This window comes from Gadus macrocephalus, chromosome 20, assembly GCF_031168955.1.
Source record: "Gadus macrocephalus chromosome 20, ASM3116895v1".
NCBI lineage: Eukaryota > Metazoa > Chordata > Actinopteri > Gadiformes > Gadidae > Gadus > Gadus macrocephalus.
The window spans coordinates 11,526,462-11,553,658 of record NC_082401.1 but is presented as its reverse complement, the minus strand read 5'-3'; the positions used below and the strand labels follow the sequence as shown (position 1 = coordinate 11,553,658).

The 27,197-nt window shown below is 44.6% G+C and overlaps 3 protein-coding genes across 9 annotated transcripts; 2 read left to right on the top strand and 1 right to left on the bottom strand.

Moving 5' to 3' along the window:
* The first annotated feature begins 2,318 nt into the window (after window positions 1–2,318).
* cers6 (ceramide synthase 6) lies at window positions 2,319–14,982 on the top strand. Of its 2 annotated transcripts, XM_060040772.1 has the most exons (11): window positions 2,321–2,903; window positions 3,703–3,808; window positions 5,367–5,497; window positions 6,397–6,454; window positions 7,809–7,859; window positions 8,272–8,364; window positions 11,208–11,336; window positions 12,048–12,154; window positions 12,420–12,576; window positions 13,148–13,171; window positions 13,794–14,982. In XM_060040772.1, the coding sequence occupies exons 1-11, from the start codon at window positions 2,734–2,736 to the stop codon at window positions 13,947–13,949; spliced, it is 1,182 nt and encodes a 393-aa protein (XP_059896755.1). In that variant the 5' UTR covers window positions 2,321–2,733; the 3' UTR covers window positions 13,950–14,982. The 2 variants fall into 2 exon arrangements, with proteins under 2 accessions (XP_059896756.1, XP_059896755.1); XM_060040773.1 differs by lacking the exon at window positions 13,148–13,171 and having other exon boundaries at window positions 2,319–2,903.
* A 1,380-nt stretch (window positions 14,983–16,362) lies between these two features.
* Window positions 16,363–22,296, top strand: nostrin (nitric oxide synthase trafficking). Of its 4 annotated transcripts, XM_060040767.1 has the most exons (14): window positions 16,368–16,548; window positions 16,657–16,742; window positions 17,035–17,118; window positions 17,510–17,572; window positions 18,115–18,196; window positions 18,310–18,372; window positions 18,823–18,921; window positions 19,536–19,661; window positions 20,198–20,296; window positions 20,395–20,520; window positions 20,780–20,888; window positions 21,049–21,137; window positions 21,591–21,713; window positions 21,795–22,296. In XM_060040767.1, the coding sequence occupies exons 1-14, from the start codon at window positions 16,522–16,524 to the stop codon at window positions 21,948–21,950; spliced, it is 1,332 nt and encodes a 443-aa protein (XP_059896750.1). In that variant the 5' UTR covers window positions 16,368–16,521; the 3' UTR covers window positions 21,951–22,296. The 4 variants fall into 4 exon arrangements, with proteins under 4 accessions (XP_059896751.1, XP_059896750.1, XP_059896754.1 ...); XM_060040768.1 differs by lacking the exon at window positions 20,780–20,888 and having other exon boundaries at window positions 16,363–16,548; window positions 20,961–21,137; XM_060040771.1 differs by lacking the exon at window positions 16,368–16,548 and having other exon boundaries at window positions 16,555–16,742; window positions 17,005–17,118.
* Window positions 22,297–22,305: 9 nt separating this feature from the next.
* spc25 (SPC25 component of NDC80 kinetochore complex) lies at window positions 22,306–26,431 on the bottom strand. 3 transcript variants are annotated; one of them, XM_060040775.1, is made up of 7 exons: window positions 26,323–26,431; window positions 26,051–26,213; window positions 25,114–25,176; window positions 23,597–23,743; window positions 23,407–23,511; window positions 22,928–23,026; window positions 22,306–22,741 (listed from the first exon to the last, which is right to left on the bottom strand). In XM_060040775.1, the coding sequence occupies exons 2-7, from the start codon at window positions 26,211–26,213 to the stop codon at window positions 22,605–22,607; spliced, it is 714 nt and encodes a 237-aa protein (XP_059896758.1). In that variant the 5' UTR covers window positions 26,323–26,431; the 3' UTR covers window positions 22,306–22,604. The 3 variants fall into 3 exon arrangements, with proteins under 3 accessions (XP_059896758.1, XP_059896759.1, XP_059896760.1); XM_060040776.1 differs by having other exon boundaries at window positions 26,051–26,188; window positions 26,323–26,421; XM_060040777.1 differs by lacking the exon at window positions 23,407–23,511 and having other exon boundaries at window positions 23,576–23,743.
* Between the last annotated feature and the right edge of the window lie 766 nt (window positions 26,432–27,197).

The window sequence follows — 27,197 nt, the reverse complement described above, 5'->3', positions numbered from 1 at the left end:
ATGACGACCAAAAAAAACAACAGTGTTGCCCCCTTTATGTTTTTTTTCATGACGACCAATAAAAAACAACAGTGTTACCCCTTATGTTTTTTTTCATGACGACCAATAAAAAACAACAGTGTTTCCCCTTACGTTTTTTTCATGACGACCAATAAAAAACGACAGTGTTACCCCTTAGGTTTTCTTTCATGACGACCAATAAAAAACAACAGTGTTACCCAGGGACGCGGGAAGTGGGGGTGCTTAGGGTGCTGCAGCGGCCCCTGGCTGTAACTGCAAGTGAGAAAGTTTTCTGAACAAATCAATACTTTTTTTTTGTTGTATAATTTTATCATCCAACATGATTTTTCATTAAATTATTGACATCCACCCTTTTTATGATATTTATCATATTATCGGTACTATGCTGATTTTACATAAGCATGTTGGTGTTCAACATCTGTTGTAGTGAACATTCTAAAACTGGTGTAAAATGTTGCTACCATATTAATAGACACGTTGAATGTTATCGTTTTGATTCTGGAATCCCGCACGTAAACTGGTTGGCAAAAAAAGAGCAAAGACGGGCGGTTCACTTGACGGAGAAATCGTCACCTTCCTCATATCAGACAACTCGTAAGTCTGGATGAAAATTAAGGCTTTCTATTATTGTCACTTTCCTTTGTAAACCTTTAGAAATAACCTCCTGAATCCTTGTTATAACGCTGTGTATAATCCCGGACCGCAACAGCTTGTCGGCATGTTGTTAGTGTGTGAAATTCAGCCCAGTAGCCGAGTTGACTCTAATTTCCACATTGTTTATTTGCTAACGTTTGTGAATAACAGTGGCTAGTTGGCAGAACTCTTTTTACACACCAGTAGAGTGTTTATCAGAGCGGATCCCTGAATGTGACGTCACCCCTCATCTCGTCTCTGTAAACAACGGATGTTGCGCAGCATTTATTATGACGTCATTATATAGATTCTCTCTCAGCACCCCCCCCTCGGACTGACTTCCCGCGTCCCTGCACACACACACACACTCACACACACACACACACACACACACACACACACACACACACACACACACACACACACACACACACACACACACACACACACACACACACACACACACACACACACACACATATTGCTAAGGTGTCTCCATTTACCCTGTTACCCTTGTGAACACTTTTTACATTTGTATGATTAGTAAACACACAACACAAAGAAGAGCCGAACAAAAAGCGGGCATTATCGGATAAAAGTCAAATTTCAAATTCAAAAAACATAAGTCAAAAAGTCAAATTCAAAAAACACCATTCAAAAAGTCAAATATTTTTCTACTTTACCAACTACTACTACTAACTAAGCATAAACTTGTTAACTACTTATACTCCATGGTACCTCATTGCTGAGTGCTTAAAATCTGTCAGCAGATGGCGCCAAAACACAGTCCTGCAGTTCTCTTAGCAGACACACAGACAGACAGGCAGACAGGCAGACAGGCAGACAGGCAGACAGGCAGACAGACAGACAGACAGACAGACAGACAGACAGACAGACAGACATTAACATTACTATTTGAAGAAACGATCGAAAAGCCTTAAGCCTCAGAGAGAATCTAGTGAGAGGTTCAATAGAGACAATATCAGGAGACAAGCCCTTACTAACTAACAACCAACGGACTTTTAAAATATCGAACTAACAACTAATGGTCCTTTCGAACTGGGAATGTGTGCCTGTTTTTTAGTGATTATTTTAAAGAATTTCTATTTTAATTTTGATTAAAATGATAATTTAAACATCGTTTTCTCCTTTTTCAGATTTATCAGTGAGAATTATGATTAATCAATTTAATTGTAATTATAATTATTCTTCACAAATAGGTTAGTGTGTTACTTTATAACCCTCACCCTAACTACTATATCTACTATATCTACATATATCTATCAATCTATATCTATCTATACATCTATATCTATACATCTATATCTATATCTATATCTATATCTATATATATATATATATATATATATATATATATATATATATATATATATATATATATAATATTAATAATATATATCTATCTATATCTAAATATATTTATTTAATATGCATAGATATGTATTTATAATTTTATAATATATAAATATAGATATTTATTTATATCTATATATCTATCTCTATATTTACATATCCACACCAAATGTAACGTAGTGACTGCATCATCTCCGCGCACCAATCATCGGCGGAGACGCTGGTAGACTTCCCTGCTTCCCTGAAAACGGACCCTGAGTTCTAGCGTTATCCCGGTCGACGGCAACGTAATTTCCGGTCTCTTATTCCCTACGAGTTGAGTACATCAGATTAGTGTCCCCGGAGCGAGAAAATTAAGAACATGACAAAAAGAAGATCAACAACGACAAAGAGAATAAATACGTCGTTTTGAGAAGTAGAATTGACGAAACAATATCCTAAACATATAACAAACGATCACTGTATCCGAAGTTTCTCCCTCGTCTCTAAACCGATGTAACTGAAAGTCCCGCCCTCTCTCTTGCCAATAACGTTCATCTGGAGCATCCCGATTCAGACGTTTCGTCGTGAGATGAGAACGCTTGGAACGAGGTACTTCCCTACAGAGAGATCCGATCTGTCCCAGATCGCATCACCAAAGCCTGCAGGTCGCTTGAGAAGCCCTCTGGCACCAGAAGGTCTGAGCTGTAGCCATCAGAGTGTCTCATGGCCGGGGTCCTGGCCTGGTTCTGGAACGAGCGGTTCTGGCTCCCGCACAACGTCACCTGGGCGGACCTGAAGAGCACCGAGGAGGCTTCGTTCCCGCAGGCGGAGGACCTCCTGCTGGCGGCTCCCCTTGCCTTCTGCCTCTTCCTGCTCCGAATGCTCTTCGAGAGGTGGGCGCTTATTGTGCGTGTGTGCGTGCGTGCGTGCGTGTGTGTGTGTGTGTGTGTGTGTGTGTCTGTCTCAGGCCTTTACCTTTTATATATTACGGTTTCGGAATTTTCTACGTCTGCATATTTATGCCGGAAGTGGCTGGAACAGAGTCATACTTCAGATGATGAATATTCTGAGCTTCACAGCCCTCCAGGTCAGGTCAGCGGGGCCCTGACGTGGAGAAAGTACATCACTAAAGAGTGATCTTACTGATCACTGAGCTTTAGGTTTCCGTTCAGGTGGAGTTCTGGAGTCGGTCTTCTGTTGTTGTTGTTTGGTGTTCTCACCATCGCAGACGTGGAGATCATCCAACCATCTTCTATCTCCACTTTAAGATTCAAGCATGTCACAACGTTATTACAATCCATTTTATCACAGAAGAGTTTTCACAGATTGAGCTGCATAGTGTGTTTACCTAAAGATCTATGTTTACCAATAGATCTATGTTTACCGATAGGTCAATGTTTACCAATAGATCTATGCTTACCTATAGGTCAATGTTTACCAATAGATCTATGCTTACCTATCTATGTTTACCTATAGATCTATGCCTAACTATAGGTCTAAACTTTGTCAATGAGATGTGCTCTATTATCGCTAACCATCAGGGTTCATACCCTGATGGTTAGATGAGTGTTTCCACGTAGACACCTCTAACCCTTACCCTAACCCCTTAACCCTAACCCCTAACCCTAACCCCTTAACCCTAACCCCTTAACCCTAACCCTAAGTCCAATGTTTCCCTTGTGTTGTATCCAGGTTCATCGCGCGGCCGTGTGCTGTGGGGCTGAGGATCCAGAGCAGCGGGCCTCAGAGAGCCACGCCCAACGCCATCCTGGAGAAGGTGTTCACCGCCATCACCAAGGTAGGGGTTAGACAGTACAGAGACAGGTCATTAAGGAGCAGGTAGGGGTTAGACAGTACAGAGACAGGTCGTTAAGGAGCAGGTAGGGGTTAGACAGTACAGAGACAGGTCGTTAAGGAGCAGGTAGGGGTTAGACAGTACAGAGACAGGTCATTAATGAGCAGGTAGGGGTTAGACAGTACAGAGACAGGTCGTTAAGGAGCAGGTAGGGGTTAGACAGTACAGAGACAGGTCGTTAAGGAGCAGGTAGGGGTTAGACAGTACAGAGACAGGTCACTAAGGAGCAGGTAGGGGTTAGACAGTACAGAGACAGGTCGTTAAGGAGCAGGTAGGGGTTAGACAGTACAGAGACAGGTCGCTAAGGAGCAGGTAGGGGTTAGACAGTACAGAGACAGGTCGTTAAGGAGCAGGTAGGGGTTAGACAGTACAGAGACAGGTCGTTAAGGAGCAGGTAGGGGTTAGACAGTACAGAGACAGGTCGTTAATGAGCAGGTAGGGGTTAGACAGTACAGAGACAGGTCGTTAAGGAGCAGGTAGGGGTTAGACAGTACAGAGACAGGTCGTTAAGGAGCAGGTAGGGGTTAGACAGTACAGAGACAGGTCACTAAGGAGCAGGTAGGGGTTAGACAGTACAGAGACAGGTCGTTAAGGAGCAGGTAGGGGTTAGACAGTACAGAGACAGGTCGCTAAGGAGCAGGTAGGGGTTAGACAGTACAGAGACAGGTCGTTAAGGAGCAGGTAGGGGTTAGACAGTACAGAGACAGGTCGTTAAGGAGTAGGTAGGGGTTAGACAGTACAGAGACAGGTCATTAAGGAGCAGGTAGGGGTTAGACAGTACAGAGACAGGTCGTTAAGGAGCAGGTAGGGGTTAGACAGTACAGAGACAGGTCATTAAGGAGCAGGTAGGGGTTAGACAGTACAGAGACAGGTCATTAAGGAGCAGGTAGGGGTTAGACAGTACAGAGACAGGTCACTAAGGATCAGGCAGGGGTTAGACAGTACAGAGACCGGTCATTAAGGAGCAGGTAGGGGTTAGACAGTACAGAGACAGGTCATTAAGGAGCAGGTAGGGGTTAGACAGTACAGAGACAGGTCATTAAGGAGCAGGTAGGGGTTAGACAGTACAGAGACAGGTCACTAAGGAGCAGGTAGGGGTTAGACAGTACAGAGACAGGTCATTAAGGAGCAGGTAGGGGTTAGACAGTACAGAGACAGGTCATTAAGGAGCAGGTAGGGGTTAGACAGTACAGAGACAGGTCGTTAAGGAGCAGGTAGGGGTTAGACAGTACAGAGACAGGTCATTAAGGAGCAGGTAGGGGTTAGACAGTACAGATACTGGTCATTAAGGAGCAGGTAGGGGTTAGACAGTACAGAGACAGGTCGTTAAGGAGCAGGTAGGGCTTAGACAGTATAGATACGGGTCACTAAGGAGAAGGTGAGTTAGGGACATTGATTATGTATCCCAGCACCTTTCAGCTGCTGGGTTAGCTGATGGATATCAGCGGCTGCTGCTTTTGACACATGTTGTTGTTGTTGTTGTTGTGTTGGGTGTTTCCAGCACCCAGATGAGAAGCGGCTGGAGGGTCTGTCCAAGCAACTCGACTGGGACGTCCGCAGCATCCAGCGCTGGTTCAGACAGAGACGCAACCAGGAGAAGCCCAGCACTCTGACACGCTTCTGCGAGAGCATGTGAGTCCCCCGGTCTGAGTCCCCCGGTCTGAGTCCCCCGGTCTGAGGGCCCCGGTCTGAGGGCCCCGGTCTGAGGGCGGTCCTCTGTGGCCCCCGGTCTGAGGCCCCCGGTCTGAGGGCGGTCCTCTGTGGCCCCCGGTCTGAGGGCGGTCCTCTGAGGCCCCCGGTCTGAGGGTGGTCCTCTGAGGCCCCCGGTCTGAGGGCGGTCCTCTGAGGCCCCCGGTCTGAGGGCCGGTCTGAGGGCGGTCCTCTGAGGCCCTCGGTCTGAGGGCCGGTCCTCTGAGGCCCCCGGTCTGAGGGCCGGTCTTAGGGCCGGTCTTAGGGCCGGTCTGAGGGCCGGTCCTCTGAGGCCCCCGGTCTGAGGGCCGGTCCTCTGAGGCCCCCGGTCTGAGGGCCGGTCTGTGGCCCCCGGTCTGAGGGCCCCGGTCTGAGGGCCGGTCTGAGGGCCGGTCTGAGGGCCGGTCCTCGTAGGGAAAGTATGGTAAACAAAAACAAGTATTTATATGATCAAAGGAAAAATGATAAAGGTAAAGGTGTGAAACATTTTCCTAAATGTGGCAAGGAGGTGCCCAGCCTAGACTTAACTCCCCGGTGGTCTCCAACCTAGACTAAACTCCCAGTGGTCTCCAGTCTAGACTAAACTCCCGGTGGTCTCCAGCCTAGACTAAACTCCCTGGTGGTGTTTAGTCTAGACTAAACTCCCCGGTGATGGTCTCCAGTCTAGACTAAACTCCCCGTTGGTGGTCTCCAGTCTAGACCTTACCTAACCCTAACTCTAGACTAGCGTGTTTGATGCTGTGGGCAGAATGTTTCCAGACCTGAACTTGTTCATCTGGACATCTGAAGAAAAACCAACAACCTAACTAACCTACCACGTCCCGTTCTGCTTGTTTCCCTAGGTGGAGGTTTACGTTCTACCTGTACATTTTTACCTACGGCCTCCGATTCTTAAAAAAAGTAAGTTAGCGTGTCTCTGTTTTGTTTTTAACATGCTTTAAACTGTCCTTGGAGGCCAGGCTGTAGAATGCATCTTCCACCGTGAATCAGTCACTAGGGGGCAGCAGTAGCTCCAATATAGCATTGAAAAACCAACAACACGGTCAGTAAGTGGGCGTAAAACCTCATCATATTTGTTGCATTTGAAAGAGACCATCTCAAAGATCACTGATGGCGAAAGAAGCACGGCGGGAATCTTGTCAACGTCACTCGTTAGTGGCCTTCTTAAAGATCATGCTTTTTTAGGGTTGATAGTTAATAGTTGCATTTTGGGGTACAACGAGAATAGGGTTAAATGCCTGTTATTTAGAAATACCCCTTATTATTATCACATTGTTCATTTCTGCATAACCAATTTCAGCGTCTTTCAGAAACGTCCTGTTTTGGATCATGTCGCATTAAGGCCCGCCTCCCGAGTAGCTCAGTCTGCTGTGATTGGTCATCCCGCCCACTCTGTTGCGCATAGTCAGATTAACCCCACCGAGAAGTTGCAAACATTGCGGGTAGCCGGAAGGAGCGACCTCTGCACTTCAGCACCGCACATTGCCCCGACCGACCTCTCACTGTGATGAAGGAAAGTCAAACGAGCCGTTAAACACACTTATTGAGGGGCTTTCTCCTGGGTGCGAATACTCCCCCTGGCTCGGACTTACATTGTTCTATCTTAGCAGAGGTAAAAGATGTATACATTACGTCGTAGAACAGTCTAAAGCAAAGGGAAGTGTATGATATCAACCCTTTAATACTGCAAATGAAAGGGCTTTGATCAGAGGGCCGTCTGCTCAATCACCATCGTGTTCCCTCATTCTGCGATAAATGTCTGTTAACTCTTAACTTATATTGACATGTGTAAGATTGAGCCCTTCCAAGTGCAGGACACTTTTTTTTTTTTAATGTGCAATAACTGAGTTCTGTCTATTCTGACTGTCACCTAGCGTAGCTCCTCTGGCTGGGGGGCGTGGCCTAGCGTAGCTTGCTGGCTGCGGGGCGTGGCCTAGAGTAGCTCGCTGGCTGGGGGGCGCGGCCTAGAGTAGCTCGCTGTTCGGGGATGTGGCCTAGCGTAGCTCGCTATCCGTGGGTGTGGCCTAGCATAGCTCCTGGTTGGGGGGCGTGAGGGGGAGGGGTTTAGGCGCGTCGATGGTAAGATTCTACTAAAAACGAAATACTATGTTATATTTAATAATTATTTCAGTTTTACTCCCATCAATTATTTGGGGTTTTGTTCACAGGGCTCTTAATGTAATCAAATATACCAAAGCTGAACTGAACAGGCTGGGTTCAGCTTTATTGAATGTGTTGGTTCTCTGATCCCTAGACTCCATGGCTGTGGAACACCAAAGAGTGCTGGGTCAACTACCCAAACCAGGTTAGCATTTATGCTAATCATTCAAATCTTCAATACATAACCACCCAAACCAGGTTAGCTTTTTTCTAATGTTTCAATACTTAATACGTACTCAATACTTAACTTAATACTCAATAAATAACTACCTGAACCAGGTAAGCATTTAATTCAATGCATAGCTACCCAAATGACGTTTCATTTATGCTACTCATTCCATACTTACATACACACTTACGTTACCATCCAAACCAGTTGATGTAATTATTACGAAAAGGAGAAACCCAACATTATCAAAATTTAATTTACAGTTTGACTGCATGACAACATCTATTATAATAAAAATGATATTTCCACTTGAATATTTTTTTGGCGGTAATGGAAAAATAGGCTGTATTTTGAACTGTGGTGTGTGTGTGTGTGTGTGTGATTACAGCCGCTCACAGTGGACCTCCAGTACTACTACATCGTGGAGCTGTCCTTCTACCTGTCCCTCCTCTTATCTCAGTTCACAGACATGAGGAGGAAGGTAGGAACATGAACATGTTATGATCATAGCCTCATCATACTAGACTCTAGCAGTACATGAACATGTTATGATCATAGCCTCATCATACTAGACTCTAGCAGTACATGAACATGTTATGATCATAGCTTCATCATACTAGACTCGAGCAGTACATGAACATGTTATGATCATAGCTTCATCATACTAGACTCTAGCAGTACATGAACATGTTATGATCATAGCTTCATCATACTAGACTCTAGCAGTACATGAACATGTTATGATCATAGCCTCATCATACTAGACTCTAGCAGTACATGAACATGTTATGATCATAGCTTCATCATACTAGACTCGAGCAGTAGACACATGTATGTTATAAAGGCCTCTCTGAGGCGCTATGTCTCACGAGACGATAACGTTTCCTTTCTTCTTTCCATGACTTGACACGATATAGCTATATAGAGATAGAATGTAAACAGTGTATTCAGAGTATAGAACAGTGTATTCAGAGTAGGGATCGACCGATACCGATTTTTTAGGGCCGATACGATACCGATATTTTTTCATCAGCCTTAGCCGATACGCCGATACCGATTTTCTTGAGCCGATTCTTTTTATTTTATTTTTTTTAAAGGAACATTTATTGAACTTCAATATAAAAAACAATATTTAACAAATAGTAAAAACAGGTGAAGTAGAACAAGTAAGAACAAGTAGATGAACAATATTTAACAAATATTAAAAACAGGTGAGGTAGAACAAGTAAAAAAATAAAATAAATAATAATAATAATAATAATCGGCGAAAATCAGCCGCGTATCGGCCGATACGATACACGTAAAAACCGCGAATATCGGCCGATAATATCGGCCGACCGATATATCGGTCGATCCCTAATTCAGAGTATAGAACAGTGTATTGAGAGTATAGAACAGTGTATTGAGAGTATAGAACAGTGTATTCAGAGTATGAAACGGTGTATTCAGAGTATAGAACAGTGTATTCAAAGTGTGAAACAGTGTATTCAGAGTATAGAACAGTGTATTCAGAGTATGAAACAGTGTATTCAGAGTATAAAACAGTGTATTCAGAGTATGAAACAGTGTATTCAGAGTATAGAACAGTGTACTCAGAGTATAGAACAGTGTATTCAGGGTATAGAACAGTGTATTCAAAGTATGAAACAGTGTATTCGGAGTATGAAACAGTGTATTCAGACAGAGTATAGAACAGTGTACTCAGAGTATAGAACAGTGTATTCAGGGTATAGAACAGTGTATTCAGAGTATGAAACAGTGTATTCAGAGTATAGAACAGTGTATTCAGAGTATAGAACAGTGTACTCAGAGTATAGAACAGTGTATTCAGAGTGTGAAACAGTGTATTCAAAGTGTGAAACAGTGTATTCAGAGTATAGAACAGTGTACTCAGAGTATAGAACAGTGTATTCAGAGTGTGAAACAGTGTATTCAGAGTATAGAACAGTGTATTCAAAGTGTGAAACAGTGTATTCAGAGTATAGAACTGTGTGTTGATGTGGACTGCCCATCTGAGACAGTGTCTCTGAGACCGGGCTCATTTAGTCTAACACCACACTGAGTGGTACATTTCACACACAGCATCCCTCATTACAACACTCCTACTCAACGACGTGCTACCAAAGTATCCCAGCGTTGGGATGGGTCATAACCATGGGGATGACACACCCTCAGCCCTTCAGTGTTTGAGTTCAACCAGCATGCTCAGACAGAACTACCACCTAGATGTTAACCTGACCCAATAATATGGGGATTAGCGCAACAACAATATACTCAAAGCACCGTGGAAGAATATATTCATTTCAGCTGGTTAAGTCAGCTTGGAAACACATCATTGTAAGTAAGAGAATATTGATAATCGGTATGTTCAGACAGCCCCAGGCCCCTGTCCCAGTAACCAACCAGTCGTCATGCTGTGTTCTATGTATGTATGTATGTATGTATGTATGTATGTATGTATGTATGTATGTATGTATGTATGTATGTGCATTTATTAGAAGTATATAATGATGGTTTATTACTAACATATAGTAAATATAATATTAAACCTGTAGTAGTGATTATATAGTATAATGATGGTTTAGTCGTAACTTACAGTACATTTCATGTATGAAATAGTTATTAGGATGCTCGGATCATACTTCTTCAGTGAATTTTTTTGTGTCACTCTCTGGTCCATTGTGTTCACTGCTTCATTGTCTCTCAGTTCCAGTGCTAACTGTTCACTGCTTCATTGTCTCTCAGTTCCAGTGCTAACTGTGTTCACTGCTTCATTGTCTCTCAGTTCCAGTGCTAACTGTGTTCACTGCTTCATTGTCTCTCAGTTCCAGTGCTAACTGTGTTCACTGCTTCATTCCTCCTCTCCTCTTCTCATCTGTCCTTCCTTGACTTTTCTATGAGATCAAACCCTCTGCTCGACGGCTGCCATTCTAATCAATAGTATCCATAGCTACGCTAGTAGATGCTAACGGACTCCCTGGACCCTCACGCTCACCGCTCAGCCGCTGTTCAGGCCGTTCTCTGCCAGTGATGTAGAACTGACTGCTCAACTCTTCGCTTCTGCATTCAACTTATAAAAAAACGGATACAAAAGAGACTCAGTTTATCATGCTTAGTTTAGTGTGCATCCTTAATCAATTGGAATTGTATTTCTCGAAGTGCGTCCAGTGATGGTTGAGTTATGATACAGACACGCATACAAACACTACATATGTTCTCTCACCTTATCGAAAACCTCGCCTAAGCTCTTCAGGTCGTTCCTTGTTAGGTATCTAACACAAAGCTGTGGTGGGGACTAGTTGTGACCGTCAAACTGTTCCTCAGGACTTCCTGCTCATGCTCCTGCACCACCTCGCCACCATCTCCCTCATCTCCTTCTCCTACGTCAACAACATGGTGCGGGTGGGCACCCTGCTCATGTGTCTCCACGACGCAGTCGATGTACTGATGGAGGTATGGGGGCAGTGGCGTGGTTTACGTCCTCTGGGTAACGTAGTCTGGGTAACGTAGTCTGGGTAACGTAGTCTGGGTAAGGTAGTCTGGGTAACGTAGTCTGGGTAACGTAGTCTGGGTAACGTAGTCTGGGTAACGTAGTCTGGGTAACGTAGTCTGGGTAACGTAGTCTGGGTAACGTCCTCTGGGTAACGTAGTCTGGGTAACGTCCTCTGGGTAACGGAGTCTGGGTAACGTCCTCTGGGTAACGGAGTCTGGGTAACGGAGTCTGGGTAACGTAGTCTGGGTAACGTAGTCTGGGTAACGTAGTCTGGGTAACGTCCTCTGGGTAACGTCCTCTGGGTAACGGAGTCTGGGTAACGGAGTCTGGGTAACGTAATCTGGGTAACGTCCTCTGGGTAAGGTAGTCTGGGTAACGTCCTCTGGGTAACGTCCTCTGGGTAACGGAGTCTGGGTAACGGAGTCTGGGTAACGTCCTCTGGGTAACGTAGTCTGGGTAACGTCCTCTGGGTAACGGAGTCTGGGTAACGGAGTCTGGGTAACGTCCTCTGGGTAACGGAGTCTGGGTAACGGAGTCTGGGTAACGTAGCACAATGCTATGTAGATGATGTTGATACAGTCAATAATGACTGTCCCCTCAATGCATACTTAAGAGGGTTAACTCTCACGTTGCTTTATGAAGTGTTTTTATCTGTTCACATTTTCTCTCAGGCCGCCAAGATGGCCAACTACGCCAGATGCCAGACGCTCTGCAACTTCCTGTTCGCCATGTTCTCAATGTTCTTCATCAGCTCCAGGCTGGGGGTCCTTCCCATCTGGTAACCCTAACTTACTGTTCATAACCCTAACTCACTGTTCATAACCCTAACTCACTGTTCATAACCCTAACTCACTGTTCATAACTCTCTCTCTCTCTCTCTCTCTCTCTCTCTCTCTCTCTCTCTCTCTCTCTCTCTCTCTCTCTCTCTCTCTCTCTCTCTCTCTCTCTCTCTCTCTCTCTCTCTCTCTCTCTCTCTCTCTCTCTCTCTCTCTCTCTCTCTCTCTCTCTCTCTCTCTCTCTCTCTCTCTCTCTCTCTCTCTCAGGATATTAAACACCACTCTATTTGAGAGCTGGGAGATGGTGGGTCCGTACCCGTCGTGGTGGCTCTTCAACCTGCTGCTGCTCCTCCTGCAGGCGCTGCACTCCTACTGGTCCTACCTCATCGTAAAGACCGCCTGCCGGGCAGTCTGCAGGGGCAGGGTGAGACACGATGGGGGGCTCAGGGGGAGACACGGTGGGGGGCTCAGGGGGAGACACGGCGGGGGGCTCAGGGGGAGAGACGGTGGGGGGCTCAGGGGGAGACGGTGGGGGGCTCAGGGGGAGACACGGTGGGGGGCTCAGGGGGAGACGGTGGGGGGCTCAGGGGGAGAGACGGTGGGGGGCTCAGGGGGAGAGACGGTGGGGGGCTCAGGGGGAGAGACGGTGGGGGGCTCAGGGGGAGAGACGGTGGGGGGCAGGGTGATCTACATAATAATGATGGGTTAGGGTTAGGGCTAACCCTATAATATTAGAGGATGACCTATTTGGAGTTGTGGTGGTGACTAATGCCTAATGTTTAGGGATGTGGGTTAGGGTTATTCATAACCCTATAGCAGGTTACACATAACTTGTAGATAAATACAGTCTAAATATGATAGTTACAAATAAATGAGAACTATCGCAAACTATTATATTGACATGGTCACAGTCTATTTGATATGATGCACATGCAATAATCACCTTTGAACTTTTCTATTTTCTTATCCCCTATACTACCACCGACATTTGCAAGGCGGGAAAATGGAACCCTTTAAATGTAAGATCTGTCCTTCATATATTAAACGGTTTAAATATATAAATATTAGTGCTGTCAAGCGATTAAAATATTTAATCGCGATTAATCCTATTAATGTCATATATCCCTTGATTTCTTTGTCCCATTAATTCTTCTCATTTTAATGCTCTTATCAACATGGAGAAGTGCATCGGCTTGCCTTGTGCAAATGTTTTTTTATTGATAACAACATTGGCATATACTGATCAAAACAGGACGATACAAAAAAAAAGCCTGTAGTTCAATTAAACGATGAACAAACAAACATACTGCCTTGAACATAGCAGTCAGGCTACTGCTTCTTTGTTTTGAGCCCAAAAAAAAAATTAAAAAGAAAAGAAACGGCATTAATCGCGCGATAAATAAATTAACGCCGTTAAAATTGGTTTGCGTTAACGCAGTTAATAACGTGTTTAACTGACAGCACTAATAAATATACAGTTGTGTATCAACTGTCAGAGAGACACAGGTTCCTCCTGTTCAGACACTTTAACCCTAACTAGTTAACCGGGTCAGGGTTACGCATGAACCGGGTCTGAATCAACAGAACAGTCAGGATGCGATTGAATCTGAGCTTGATTGGTCCTCCCTGTTTGGACTTCAGGTGTCTAAAGACGACCGCAGCGACATGGAGACAAGCTCAGACGAGGAGGACGGTCCGATGGCCAATCAGAAGCCCCACAGCAGCGCCACCAACGGCACTAACAACAAAACACATGAGGCCAACGGCTACGGGCCATGCCCTGAGGAACACCACTGACCACCCCTCACAACCCTAACCCTACCCCTAACCATACCCCTAACCCTAACCCTACCATACCCCTACTCCTAACCCTAACCCTACCCCTACCCCTACCCATACCCCTAACCCTAACCCTACCCATACCCCTAACCCTACCATACCCTACCCCTAACCCTACCCATACCCCTAACCCTACCTATACCCCTCACCCTTCTCCTAACCCCCATAACTCCTACCCTTACCCTCGTGTTAACGAGTTCATGGTGGGATTCAAGAACGACATCAACCAATTGGTTCTTAAACACAATAAAGCGTAGAGTTCCCCTGAGAACCCTACCTCTACTATGGCCTAATCTCCCTCCAGCCATCATTCTTATTCTGTATCTCTCTCTGGTCTCTCTCTGGTCTCTCTATGTCCGTCTCTCTCTGGTCTCTCTCTGTCCCTCTCTCTCTGGTCTCTCTCTGTCCCTCTCTCTCTGGTCTCTCTCTGTCCCTCTCTCTCTGGTCTCTCTCTGTCCCTCTCTCTCTGGTCTCTCTCTGTCCCTCTCTCTCTGGTCTCTCTCTGTCCCTCTCTCTCTGGTCTCTCTCTGTCCCTCTCTCTCTGGTCTCTCTCTGTCCCTTTCTCTCTGGTCTCTCTCTCTGGTCTCTCTCTGTCCCTCTCTCTCTGGATGTGTTATTGTTTTGTCAATCTTATTTATTTATTTTATGTTTGCAGGTCATGCTTGGGGCCAAAGTCCACGTAGGGGGTAGCTATACTGGACACAATGACTATCAACTGGGTTTGTTGGATTTGTGAAATCAATGCCAAAACGAAGATTGAATTGGAATTCATACACACTAAATAAATAGTAATGTGTGTTATTTCCTCTCATTTCAATGAGACATGCTCCATATGGGATGTGGACGGCAGTATTATGTGCTACAGGCATTCTGTGCATGCAGCTAGATGCTGTAATGAAGGGATTTGTTTAAAAGTATTCAAGTATGATGTCAAGCTGAAAGGCAGATACCGGGTTTTTCAAACATTCAATAAACAGACCGTTCAAACGTGTGTGTGTGTGCGTGCGTGCGTGCGTGCGTGCGCAAGATGGAGCCTAGACTAGCCTCATGCAGTCCAATGACTGGTTTCAGTCATGTCGCACACTAAACATGGCCCACTTTAGTATTAAACACTAATCACAGCCCACTTTAGTACTAAACACTTATCACGGCCCACTTTAGTACTAAACACTTATCACGGCCCACTTTAGTACTAAACACTTATCACGGCCCACTTTAGTACTAAACACTTATCACGGCCCACTTTAGTATTAAACACGGCCAACTTTAGTACGAAACACTAATCACGGAACCCTTAAGTACTAACCACTAATCACGGCCCACTTTAGTACTAACCACTAATCACGGCCCACTTTAGTACTAATCACTAATCACGGCCCACTTTAGTACTAAACACTAATCACAGCACTCTTTAGTACTAATCACTAATCATGGCCCACTTTAGTACTAAACACTAAGCATGGCCCACTTTAGTACTAATCACTAATCACGGCCCACTTTAGTACTGAACACTAATCACAGCACTCTTTAGTACTAATCACTAATCATGGCCCACTTTAGTACTAAACACTAAGCATGGCCCACTTTAGTACTAATCACTAATCACGGCCCACTTTAGTACTAAACACTAATCACAGCACTCTTTAGTACTAATCACTAATCATGGCCCACTTTAGTACTAAACACTAAGCATGGCCCACTTTAGTACTAATCACTAATCACGGCCCACTTTAGTACTGAACACTAATCACAGCACTCTTTAGTACTAATCACTAATCATGGCCCACTTTAGTACTAAACACTAATCACAGCACTCTTTAGTACTAATCACGGCCCACTTTAGTACTAAACACTAATCACAGCACTCTTTAGTACTAAACACTAATCACGGCCCACTTTAGTACTAAACACTAATCACAGCACTCTTTAGTACTCATCACTAATCATGGCCCACTTTAGTACTAAACACTATGCATGGCCCACTTTAGTACTGAACACTAAACACTAATCACAGCACTCTTTAGTACTAATCACTAATCATGGCCCACTTTAGTACTAAACACTAATCACAGCACTCTTTAGTACTAATCACTAATCACGGCCCACTTTAGTACTAAACACTAATCACAGCACTCTTTAGTACTAAACACTAATCACGGCCCACTTTAGTACTAAACACTAATCACAGCACTCTTTAGTACTAATCACTAATCATGGCCCACTTTAGTACTAAACACTATGCATGGCCCACTTTAGTACTGAACACTAAACACTAATCACAGCACTCTTTAGTACTAATCACTAATCATGGCCCACTTTAGTACTAAACACTAAGCATGGCCCACTTTAGTACTAAACACTAAGCATGGCCCACTTTAGTACTGAACACTAAACACTAATCACGGCACACTTCAGAGCTGAACACTAAACAGTGTTTAGTAAACACTAATCCCAGCCCAGGTGATTTCCGCCTGAGTGATTTTGTCTGGGCTGGAGGTTCAAAGTCCACAGACGACGAGCGATACGCAGGATGAGGGATCCCGTGGGCAGCTGCTATGTGAGAATTCACGTTTTGAAACTTATTTGAATATTTGTCAAAGAATTTGAGTTGTTGAGAGTGGGCAGTTCCTCTTGGTGTTTGAAGTCACCTCATTTACTGTTTCAGTACAACTCCCTATACCAAGATGTGAAGCGATATTCAAAGCACGGGGAATACTTCTTCAAAGAACTGATGGCAGTTTTCCAGCAAAGGTATGTTCAAGGTACCAACATTTTGTAGTGGTTTCCTCTGTCCTTCGCTGTGTTATCTGAGTTAAGGGAGTTAAGGGGAATAGTTTGTTGTGTTTCATGTCAATCTTTTAATAGCAATTTCTTTATCATGCACAATATTATTCAGGTACCTACCCTGTGTCTGGTATAACAGTTTAATTTGACATGAACTACTTTATGTCTACGTACTGAAGGAGTGAGGCTTTACTCGTAGCTACCAGGTCATTCTGTCACTCATTTGTAGTTATGTTCTGTAAATATTAAACTGGAACAGGGCTGAGCTGGAACTCAACTATGCCAAAGGAATCCAGAAACTAGCCGGTAGACTTCTCAGGGCGTCAAAAGGAATGTCAAATAAGTAAGTACCAATAAATAAGAATTGCAAATAATTGCCTGAAAACCAACCCACCACACTGTCCGATCTGGCAACACTAACTTCACAACCTGTCCCATTAACCACAAACCAACCCACCACACTGTCCAATCTGGCAACACATACTTCACAACCTGTACCTTTAACCACAAACCAACCCACCACACTGTCCAATCTGGCAACACATACTTCACAACCTGTACCATTAACCACAAACCAACCCACCACACTGTCCAATCTGGCAACACATACTTCACAACCTGTCCCATTAACCACAAACCAACCCACCACACTGTCCATTCTGGCAACACTGACTGGATCACAGGCTCCCTAATCCCACGCGTCCATTTGACCGCCCTTCTGCTTTCTCTCCAAGTTCCACCTACAGCGCCTGGTGCCACGTGTCGGACGAGATGTACTCCACAGCAGACACACACAGGTGCACCCCCTCAACCACCCTGACTAACCCCACCCTAATCCTAACCCCACCCACCCTAACTCAACCTACCCTAATCCAACCAACCTAACCCCAACCCTAATCCCACCAACCTAACCCCAACCCTAACTCCACCCACCCTAATCCAAACCATAAACACCCCAACCCTAACCCCACCCACCCTAACTCAACCTACCCTAATCCAACCAACCTAACCCCAACCCTAACCTCACCTACCCTAACCCCAACCCTAACTCCACCCACCCTAATCCAAACCATAAACACCCCAACCCTAACCCCACACACCCTAACTCAACCTACCCTAATCCAACCAACCTAACCCCAACCCTAACCTCACCTACCCTAACCCCAACCCTAACTCCACCCAGCCTAACCCCAACCCTAACTCCACCCACCCTAAACCAGACCCTAACTCCACCCACCCTAAACCAGACCCTAACTCCACCCACCCTAAACCAGACCCTAACTCCACCCTTCCTAACCTCACCCTGTCATAACTGATCTAAACCAATGTCATCTTCCAGAACTCTGGGAAATGCTTTCCAGCAAGAAGCCGTCCTGGAATTACGACAAGTTTTAGACGAGCACAGTAAAAGGAAGAGGCCTGTATGCGATTCACGCCTTCGTAAAGTTTATCACATGATCTTTATATATTTGATCCCATACCTTATGTCTCTATTCCTTTGTCTGTTGTGGTGTTCATGATGATGTCATCAAAGCTTGACAATCATGTCGAGAAAACCGGAAAACTGTTGACAGCCAACTGGAACGAGCAACTGAAGGTTTCCCAATGTTTCATATTATTATTATAGTTGTTATTATATTATGTAACCAGTTTTTATTTTAGTTATTATTACATTGGAATCACATTGTTATGTGTTTTCCACTGAACGAAAAGAAACTCAGGAAAAGGGTAGAGATTAGATATGATGTGGTCAAAATAGGCTTTTACCCAAAGTCTCATAAAGTCTTGGCCTTCAATGTTGTCAGTAAAGGATTTACAGATAAATTTTACCTAAACATCTTCACATAGTTATTAATCAATGATTGGTAAAAATTGTCAAATGAATGATACAGTAGATACAAAAATCAACGAAGGGACTTTTCAAATCATGTAACTACATTTCAGGGATCATCTTATCAAGTTTTTGGTGAATAATCGTTTTCTCTTGAGTTGACTTTAACAGTACATATATTCAGTTTTAATGTGAGTTGTCTTCCTCATCGAACAGATGAAGAAGAAACTGGTCGGGATAACCAGAGAGCACGAGGCACTCGTCAACTTTGTTGAAACCAATAAGCACATCTGCACTGAAAAGGAAAAACAAAAGGTAAAGGAAAAAGCCTTTTCCATAATAACTTTAAATCACATGACCCCCAATCTTCTCAACCGTCATAGTCATTCCCCGATGACTTTTCGTTCTCCACCAGATGTGCTCGGACTGTTCCCCTCGCTTCACAGATATGTGAAGCAAGGGTTAATGACCTGTACCTGTACTGTCTAACCCCTACCTGCTCCTTAATGACCTGTACCTATAACTCCTTCCTGCTCCTTAATGACCTGTACCTGTACTGTCTAACCCCTACCTGCTCCTTAATGACCTGTCTCTGTACTGTCTAACCCCTACCTGCTCCTTAGTGACCCGTCTCTGTACTGTCTAACCCCTACCTGCTGCTTAATGACCTGTATCTGTACTGTCTAACCCCTACCTGCTCCTTAATGACCGGTCTCTGTACTGTCTAACCCCTACCTGCTGCTTAATGACCTGTCTCTGTACTGTCTAACCCCTTCCTGCTCCTTAATGACCTGTACTGTCTAACCCCTACCTGCTCCTTGAATGAACTGTACATATTTGCTGCACCAAGGGTCATGCTAGATGTATGTACGTGTTGATGGATCAACGGTCATGCTAGATGTATGTACGTGTTGCACCTGGACCAACAGATGCTCAACCGACTGACCAAATCAGCACAGACCCAGGCCAAACTGGACGAGGAATACTTTAGCAGGAACATGGAGGGCCATCAGGTCCGACTGAAGTGGGAGAACACGTTGAAGAACTGCTACCAGGTGTGTTGGCGGCTCACAGAGCAACGACAGCAAGGAGAAGAAATACAGGGTTATTTAAAGAAGAATTAGAAAAACAAAAGATGAGATGAGAACGTGTGGAACGAGGTGAGATGAGAACGTGTGGAACAAGGTGAGATGAGAACGTGTGGAACGAGGTGAGATGTTTGTATACATGAGCTACAGTTGAGCAGCTCTGGCTCTCACTGGAACCCATCCAGTTGGCGTTCCTTCTGTTAATAGATCCCCGCTTCAAGGTAAAGTTTGGGGTGGGGAGTAGAGAGGTTTGATTCAGGGGTCAGGGGTCAAAGACGGCCTGCACATCTCTAAATCAATGTGGGGTCAACGTAGTGCCGATCAAGTGTGTTTTTTTGTGCAGCCAGTTTTGGTATTGGTACACGTCTGACGTGAGGTCAGAGTTCAGGTGGGCTGCTCGGGGGCCACTGGCTTCGTTGCGCGATAAGGTTGTACTTTATTAATCCCCGACAGGAAATGATAGAATATACTTCCCAAAGTATTAACCTCCTTCCACCTCTCAGATAATCCAGGAGCTGGAGAAGCAGCGCCTGGAGATTTTGAGCACCACCCTGGACAGATACCGCCTCCACATTTCAGGCTTTGGACAGAGCCTCATGCAGGTGCAACTCGACTCCCTCCCTTTCATTCCACATGATCATGTTGTGGACTTCTTACCTTCGGCTGCATACAGATGGATACACTGTATTCCCTCCCCCAGGGTCAGAGGGGGGTTGAGCAGGCGATGCAGAGAGTGGACTTGCAGAAGGACATCCAAGCGCTGGTGGAGGAAACCAGTGCCACAGCCCAGGAGAACAAAGCAGACTTTTTGATGGCTGACTATTTTGTAAGGCTGCTGTGGCTCTCAGTTCATTATATAGATCAAATCAAAAGATAAATCAAATCAATCCCATTTTGGTTGGACCCATGGGAATGTACCCGTTACCCAAGAAAGAGCACCTCTCTTAGTTCTGAGAGACAGAGCGAGAGGCGATGCTGTCCCTATTTACCATACACTGATACGTGGGACACAGAGGAAGCTTTAGTCGGGCATTAGGCCCCACATGAGGAACACTGAACACACACTTTTCATTACTATGCACTAGGAGGAAGACAGCAAATCCCTGATGGGGAAGGAGAGAAGGAGAGACGCCATCAAAGTGAAACTCCAACGTTTGGAAGAAAGCATTGCAAAGACAAAGAAAGATTGCGAGGGTGAATCTCTTAACTGGCTGGTTGATGATACCCTTAATCATGGATTAATTAATCCCCTCTTTTTGTCAACAGCAGATGGAGTGGGTAATACACGTACCAAGAATACTAAGGCAAGATGATTTGATTTTTGTGTTAAATTGTTGTTGTTTTTTTATGATAGGACTACTGAAACTGATGAAAAGCAACTCTGATAATCCCTCCTCTGCAAACCAGAAGAACATGAAGGAAACCCGGCAGCTGCTCGAGGAGGTGACCCACTTTGTATTTTCCGACATTGTCTTTTCATAGTTTTAGGGTTAGAAATATGGTATTGGGGTTAGAGTTAGGGTTGGTTTTAGGGTAGTCTCACAAACTGGACTTCAGATTCATATCTAAAGTCTGATGGAAGAGCAGCTCAGATCTGGTGGAAAGTGCGTGTCATATTAACTCATTTAGCTGACTTCTGGGCCAGCAGTCGTCAGTTGTAATGGCTTTCGGTAAAGGTTTCAAATGTAGAAATACAAGTTAAAAACCCTCCTGAAAGCTTCATATACTTGTGCTGATAACTTTTCTTGGGCAGAATATCTCGGTAGCGAATCAAGGAACAAGGTTTAACTCACGGAAAAAGGTCCTACTATGCAAAATCATAGGACAGCTGGATCTGAGTTGATCTAGCTTGAATAAATATCTATAATTCAATATATTTCTTGCTGTGTCATGTAGACAACCCTGAAGCAGGATCTCCTTGAAGCCACTCATTATAAAGTGTCCCTGTCGCTGGTGGCGCTGGGGGAGTGCAGGGCCATCCATCGCTTCAGCCACAGCATCTCCAAATGGAAGGACAAGGTCTCAATGCAAATAATATCCTCTATGTTTGAGCTTGTACCCCCTACTCTGTCATTTATTGAATCTGTTTTCTTTCTAAAGGATTGTGAGCACAGTGTTATTCAACTGACCCGTCCAGTGGTCATGAGGAAGTCCTCCAGAACTCGGCTGTCCCCCAGACAGACCTCCAGCATGTACAACAAGGGGGCCCCTCCCCCAGACCAGGGCCCCCCTCACCCTGAGCAAGGCCCCCCATGAGGCACTGGGTAAGATGTAGTGGAGGAGTTGAGCAGCCGCCCCCCTCCAGCTACTGGAGGAGCCGTCCCCCCTCCCTCGTCAGCCGGTGAAGCGAGCCCAGCGCCTCTCCCGCGGACGCCATTCATTCACTATTCAATACGAAGAGGGGGCAGGACGTCACCCTCCTCTCCTGCAGCTATGCTAATATAGAATCTCTCTATCCAGATATAATACTCATACATCTAGATATATGGATATATTATATAGGTGGGGATCAGTCCATGTGTTTTGTACTTTGTCGTACGGACTGTGCACTTAGTTTTGGTAGAAATTTGATGTAATGTGTGATAAAATGACTTCAGACTGATTCACTGACTCATTTGTCTTGCTCCAAAAAGGAGGCAACTTTATAAGAACAAACAAATATTGTACAAAATAACAAAAAAAAATATATTGGGTTCCAAGGAAAGGTGCAGAGTACAATAAACAGGATACGCACACATACAATACACACACCATGGTTCAGATGTTTTCTAGTTAAAAAATCACCATTTACAAGATGAAGAAAGTCTTCTGTCTGGGTGCCAGACTCACTGGATCATAAACGTGTTTAGTTCCAGACTTACATCTTAGAACCAACTCGTCTTTTTCCGATCTCGAAGCCTAGAAGCCGGTCTAGGAGCCGGTCGAGAAGCATGCCTGGGCAACGAACTCCTTCCTGATGTTGGCCAAGAAGGCGGAGATGTTATTGGTCTGTTTGAGCCGCTTGTCCAGATCCCCCAGGGACTCCAGCACTGGGTCGCTAGACATGACTGAGTGAATAAGAGACCATTAGCACCGGGTAGCTAAATGACTTGACTGAGTATTCAAAGCTTGAACTTGAACAATCCTCACTGACAAAGTGCTTTTTGAGTGTTTTCCATTGGTTAATAAGCCAAGCTAGCTGAGAGCATATATGTATCAGAGGCCCATAACGTTAGGATGAGATGAAGACCTACTCTGATAGGAGCCGTCTGCATTAATCCCCATGGTGAAGGTATATACGTTTTCAGGACTTGCAGGGTTAACATTCTGGAAAACAAACTGCAGCTTTTGGCCTTTCAGAAAAAAACAAAAACAGAAAAAAATGTAAGTGCAATAACTATAATTATAAATGCATTATTATTGTACATAAACATTATTTCAATTATACAAGTTTGTTCTGAACAAGAAATTTGATGGGTAGGCATGAGGTAACGGGTAGGCCTGAGGTTAGGGTTAGCCTAACCCTAGTGTTAGCCTAACCCTAACCTCAGGCCTACCCGTTAGGGTTAGCCTAACCCTAACCTCAGGCCTACCCGTTAGGGTTAGCCTAACCCTAACCCCAGGCCTACCCGTTAGGGTTAGCCTAACCCTAACGGGTAGGCCTGATGTTAGGGTTAGCCTAACCCTAACGGGTAGGCCTGAGGTAGACGGACAGACAGACAGAGTTCTGCACCGTGGATTCTTCTGATCTCCAGGCCCAGCCGTTCCTGAAACACCTGCTTGGCCTTCAACAGATTCTTCAGCCTGTCCTTGTTGGCTCTGTTCTGAGATACGACCACTGAGGAGCACAAAAAGAGCCACATGGGAGGGGTGACAACACACCTCACTGGACCAATGGATACCTCTGGAGGCCAGTGACTCACAGCCCCTCCTCTCCGCCTGCTCCTCTCTCAGCGTCTCCATCTGCAGCCGGAGGGCGTCTTTCTGCCCCTGTTTCTGCTCCATCTCCACCAGGCTTCGTGAAATGGCGTCCCTCTTCTCCTTCATGAGCAGGGTCTTCTTAGCCAGGTCTGGTTCCAACAACCAACACATCAACCTTCAAGTATTACTAAATATATTAAGGAGGACGAAATTATGATAATTCACTACATTTATATATCGCTGCACCAGTTTTCATTCTTATGACGTGGTAGTTAGGCGGCAGGCGTGCGTTGCTTAGCCTAAGCTGTAAAGTGCTGCGGGAAACCCTGGTTCGGTTATGGTTAGGCTATGGTGGGTTAAGTTAAGTTAGTTTGGTTATGGTTTGGTTAGGTTATGGTGGGTTAAGTTAGAGTTGGGTTATAGTTTGGTTAGGTTATGGTGGGTTAAGTTAGAGTTGGGTTATGGTTTGGTTAGGCTATGGTGGGTTAAGTTAAGAGTTGGGTTATTGTTTGGTTAGGTTATGGTGGGTTAAGTTAGAGTTGGGTTATGGTGGGTTATGGTGGGTTATGTTAGAGTTGGGTTATGGTTTGGTTAGGCTATGGTGGGTTAAGTTAAGAGTTGGGTTATTGTTTGGTTAGGTTATGGTGGGTTAAGTTAGAGTTGGGTTATGGTGGGTTAAGTTAGAGTCGGGTTATGGTGGGTTGAATTAGAGTTGGGTTATGGTGGGTTAAGTTAGAGTTGGGTTATGGTGGGTTAAGTTATGTTTGGGTTAGAGTCTGGTTATGGTAGCCCGGTCCTACCAGACTCTCGTGCTTCATTCCCTTTGCACAGAGAGTCTGGACCTACTCGATTGACAAACATTAACTCACTTGAAGGCGGGTGTCACTCTGTTGAAGTTTAAAACTATTGGATCTGCCCAGTGCCACTCTGGATCTGCCATAACCAATCGCTAACGTTTGGCCAGGAATCAAACTGTTTGGCTGTAAACAATCCAAACACTGTGCGTGAACGAGAGCTGACTTTAACGTCATTGTTCTCAGCCACTCCCTCTGTTCGCTGATTGGACGGAGAAAACCCACGAACATACCGCAGACCCCGACGTAGTACTGAAGGGGAATTAGGGTTACTCTAACCCTAAACCCACTAACATACCGCAAACCCGACGTAGTAATGAAGGGGAATTAGAGTTACCCTAACCCTAAACCCACTAACATACTGCAGACCCGACGTAGTACTGAAGGGAAATTCAAATTGAGCGGAAGTTAGTTTGGTTACGGTCGGGTTATTTCGTCATCTCACAAGCAAAGAAGTGTATTAATGGGTCAGCCAAAAGATTATCTGTACAAGACAGGGAAGAGTGAGTTAACTCTAACCCATGTAGAACAGAGTGTATAGCGGGTTCTACAACTCCATCAGTAAAACATAGAGTGTATAGCGGGTTCCCCAACTCCATCAGTATAGCCGAGTGTGTATATAGCGGGTTCTCATACTCCATCAGTAGAACAAAGTAGGTTCTCACCCTGTTTGTTTGTCTGAATGGTTTCAAACAGCTTGTCGTCCTCACATTTCTTGGAGCAGGTATCTAAAACACACCAATCGATTCATTAATTCACTACAGCAGATTCATCAAAGCTAGGTCCAATTTAAAACAAAGCGCAGTGTGTCAAATGTAGTGCAGCTCACAGAACGGACGGCAGAAATGTAATATTGTGTTCATAATTACATTTTATTGAGGATATAATCCCATAGGAATGGTGTTTGGTACCCTTAGAAGAGCCCTTATATCTACAAAGGGTCTCCTTAATGGACAGAGCCTCTCCTTAAGGGGACAGAGCCTCTCCTTAAGGGACAGGTCCCCTCCTTAATGGGACAGGTCCTCTCCTTAAGGGACAGGTCCTCTCCTTAAGGGACAGAGCCTCTCCTTAAGGGACAGGTCCTCTCCTTAAGGGACAGGTCCCCTCCTTAAGGGACAGGTCCCCTCCTTAAGGGACAGAGCCTCTCCTTAATCCCTTAAGGAGAGGCTCTGTCCCTCCTTAAGGGACAGGGTCCTCTCTCTAAGGGGACCTTCTCTGCCATAGGGTGTAAATGGAGGGGAGATATTCAGTTGGTGTCAATCTGCCTACTCATCGCTAGATGCTACTAAATCCTACAGACTGCAACTTTAAACAAATGACCTTACGTTGTATATTGGAAAAACGCTTTGACTCTTTAATAGATCAATGCGTGACGTAAGAATGCCTTTCTTACACGCATTCGTTAATGTGACACACTGTTAGCTTTTGAAAGTAATATCATTATAATGTGACACACTGTTAGCTTTTGAAAGTAATATCATTATAATGTGTAAGGGTTAGATTACATGATGTGCAACATCTGTAGTAGCAGTTGATAATGGAATTCCTTCCAACAAAGACGATGGCAACGTTACAGTTAAACCAAGAGACGTGGAGGCCTACCCGCAGCAGACTTCATGGACAGTCTGTGGGACAGGCCCAACTCCACAGCAGCCTCGCTTATCTCCCCGGAGGTCTGGACCAGGAGCCGGCTGTAGACCTCCTCCATCGCCACTCGGAACGAGTCGACGACATGGGGATCTTTGATAGAAGCCATGGTCATCATCTGTGATGAGTGGACGTCAGTGTTTAAAACCTTTTCACAAAGACAACATACTAACCTTAGTGTTTAAAATATTAAAATGTAGGATTTAATAAAGTGTAAAGTTACTAACCTTAATGTATAAACACACTTTCTGTTGTCCGTTAATCCGCGAGTTGCTTTCAAAAAATCGCGCGCATCCGGAAACTAAGGGATTTGTGTTCCGGAAATGACGTGTATGTCGACGCTTCGTAAATACATTTATATTTAAATAAATAAATAGAATACAAGAAAAATAAGTATTTTTAGATTATAAACGACATTGTATTATATTTTTGGTTTTATAAAAATAGAAACAAACACCATACAATGCCCACAACGTAACGAAAATGTAATGCTTTTTTCATTGTTAGGAATGCCTGCCACCTTGTGGTGAATATAGCGAAATCATGTTGCTATATTCACTAATTATGATATTAATAGATTTTAAATCACTCGCTTTAATGTGGGAACACTATTCCTGGTATCTGAAGACTCATTTGTAAGTAAGAAAATCATGGCCTGTGGAATGCTTAATGTCTATCTTACTGTGAACTCTTTATGGTGCTGGGTATTTACAGTTGGGTTCATAAATGAAACGGCTGGTATTTATTGGAAAGCTGCCTACAATTTTTGGATTTCTATCAGTTAAAGTATTATTCTGGATGTTCCTTCTGGCTCCAACTATATTGTTTAAGTTGATGTTGTTCAGGTTTTGTTGTTTGGATCGGTTCGCAAATCAAAGAGGCTTCAAAGATGCCTGAAAGGGCGGGTAACCAGGTAACCAGGTAACCAAGGTAACCAGGTCACCAGGTCACCAGGGTAACCAGGTCACCAGGTCACCAGGATAACCAGGTAACCAGGGTAACCAGGGTAACCAGGTAACCAGGTAACTAAGGTAACCAGGTCACCAGGGTAACCAGGTTACTGTCTGGGTAACCAAGTCACCAGGTTACCCGGTAAACGGTT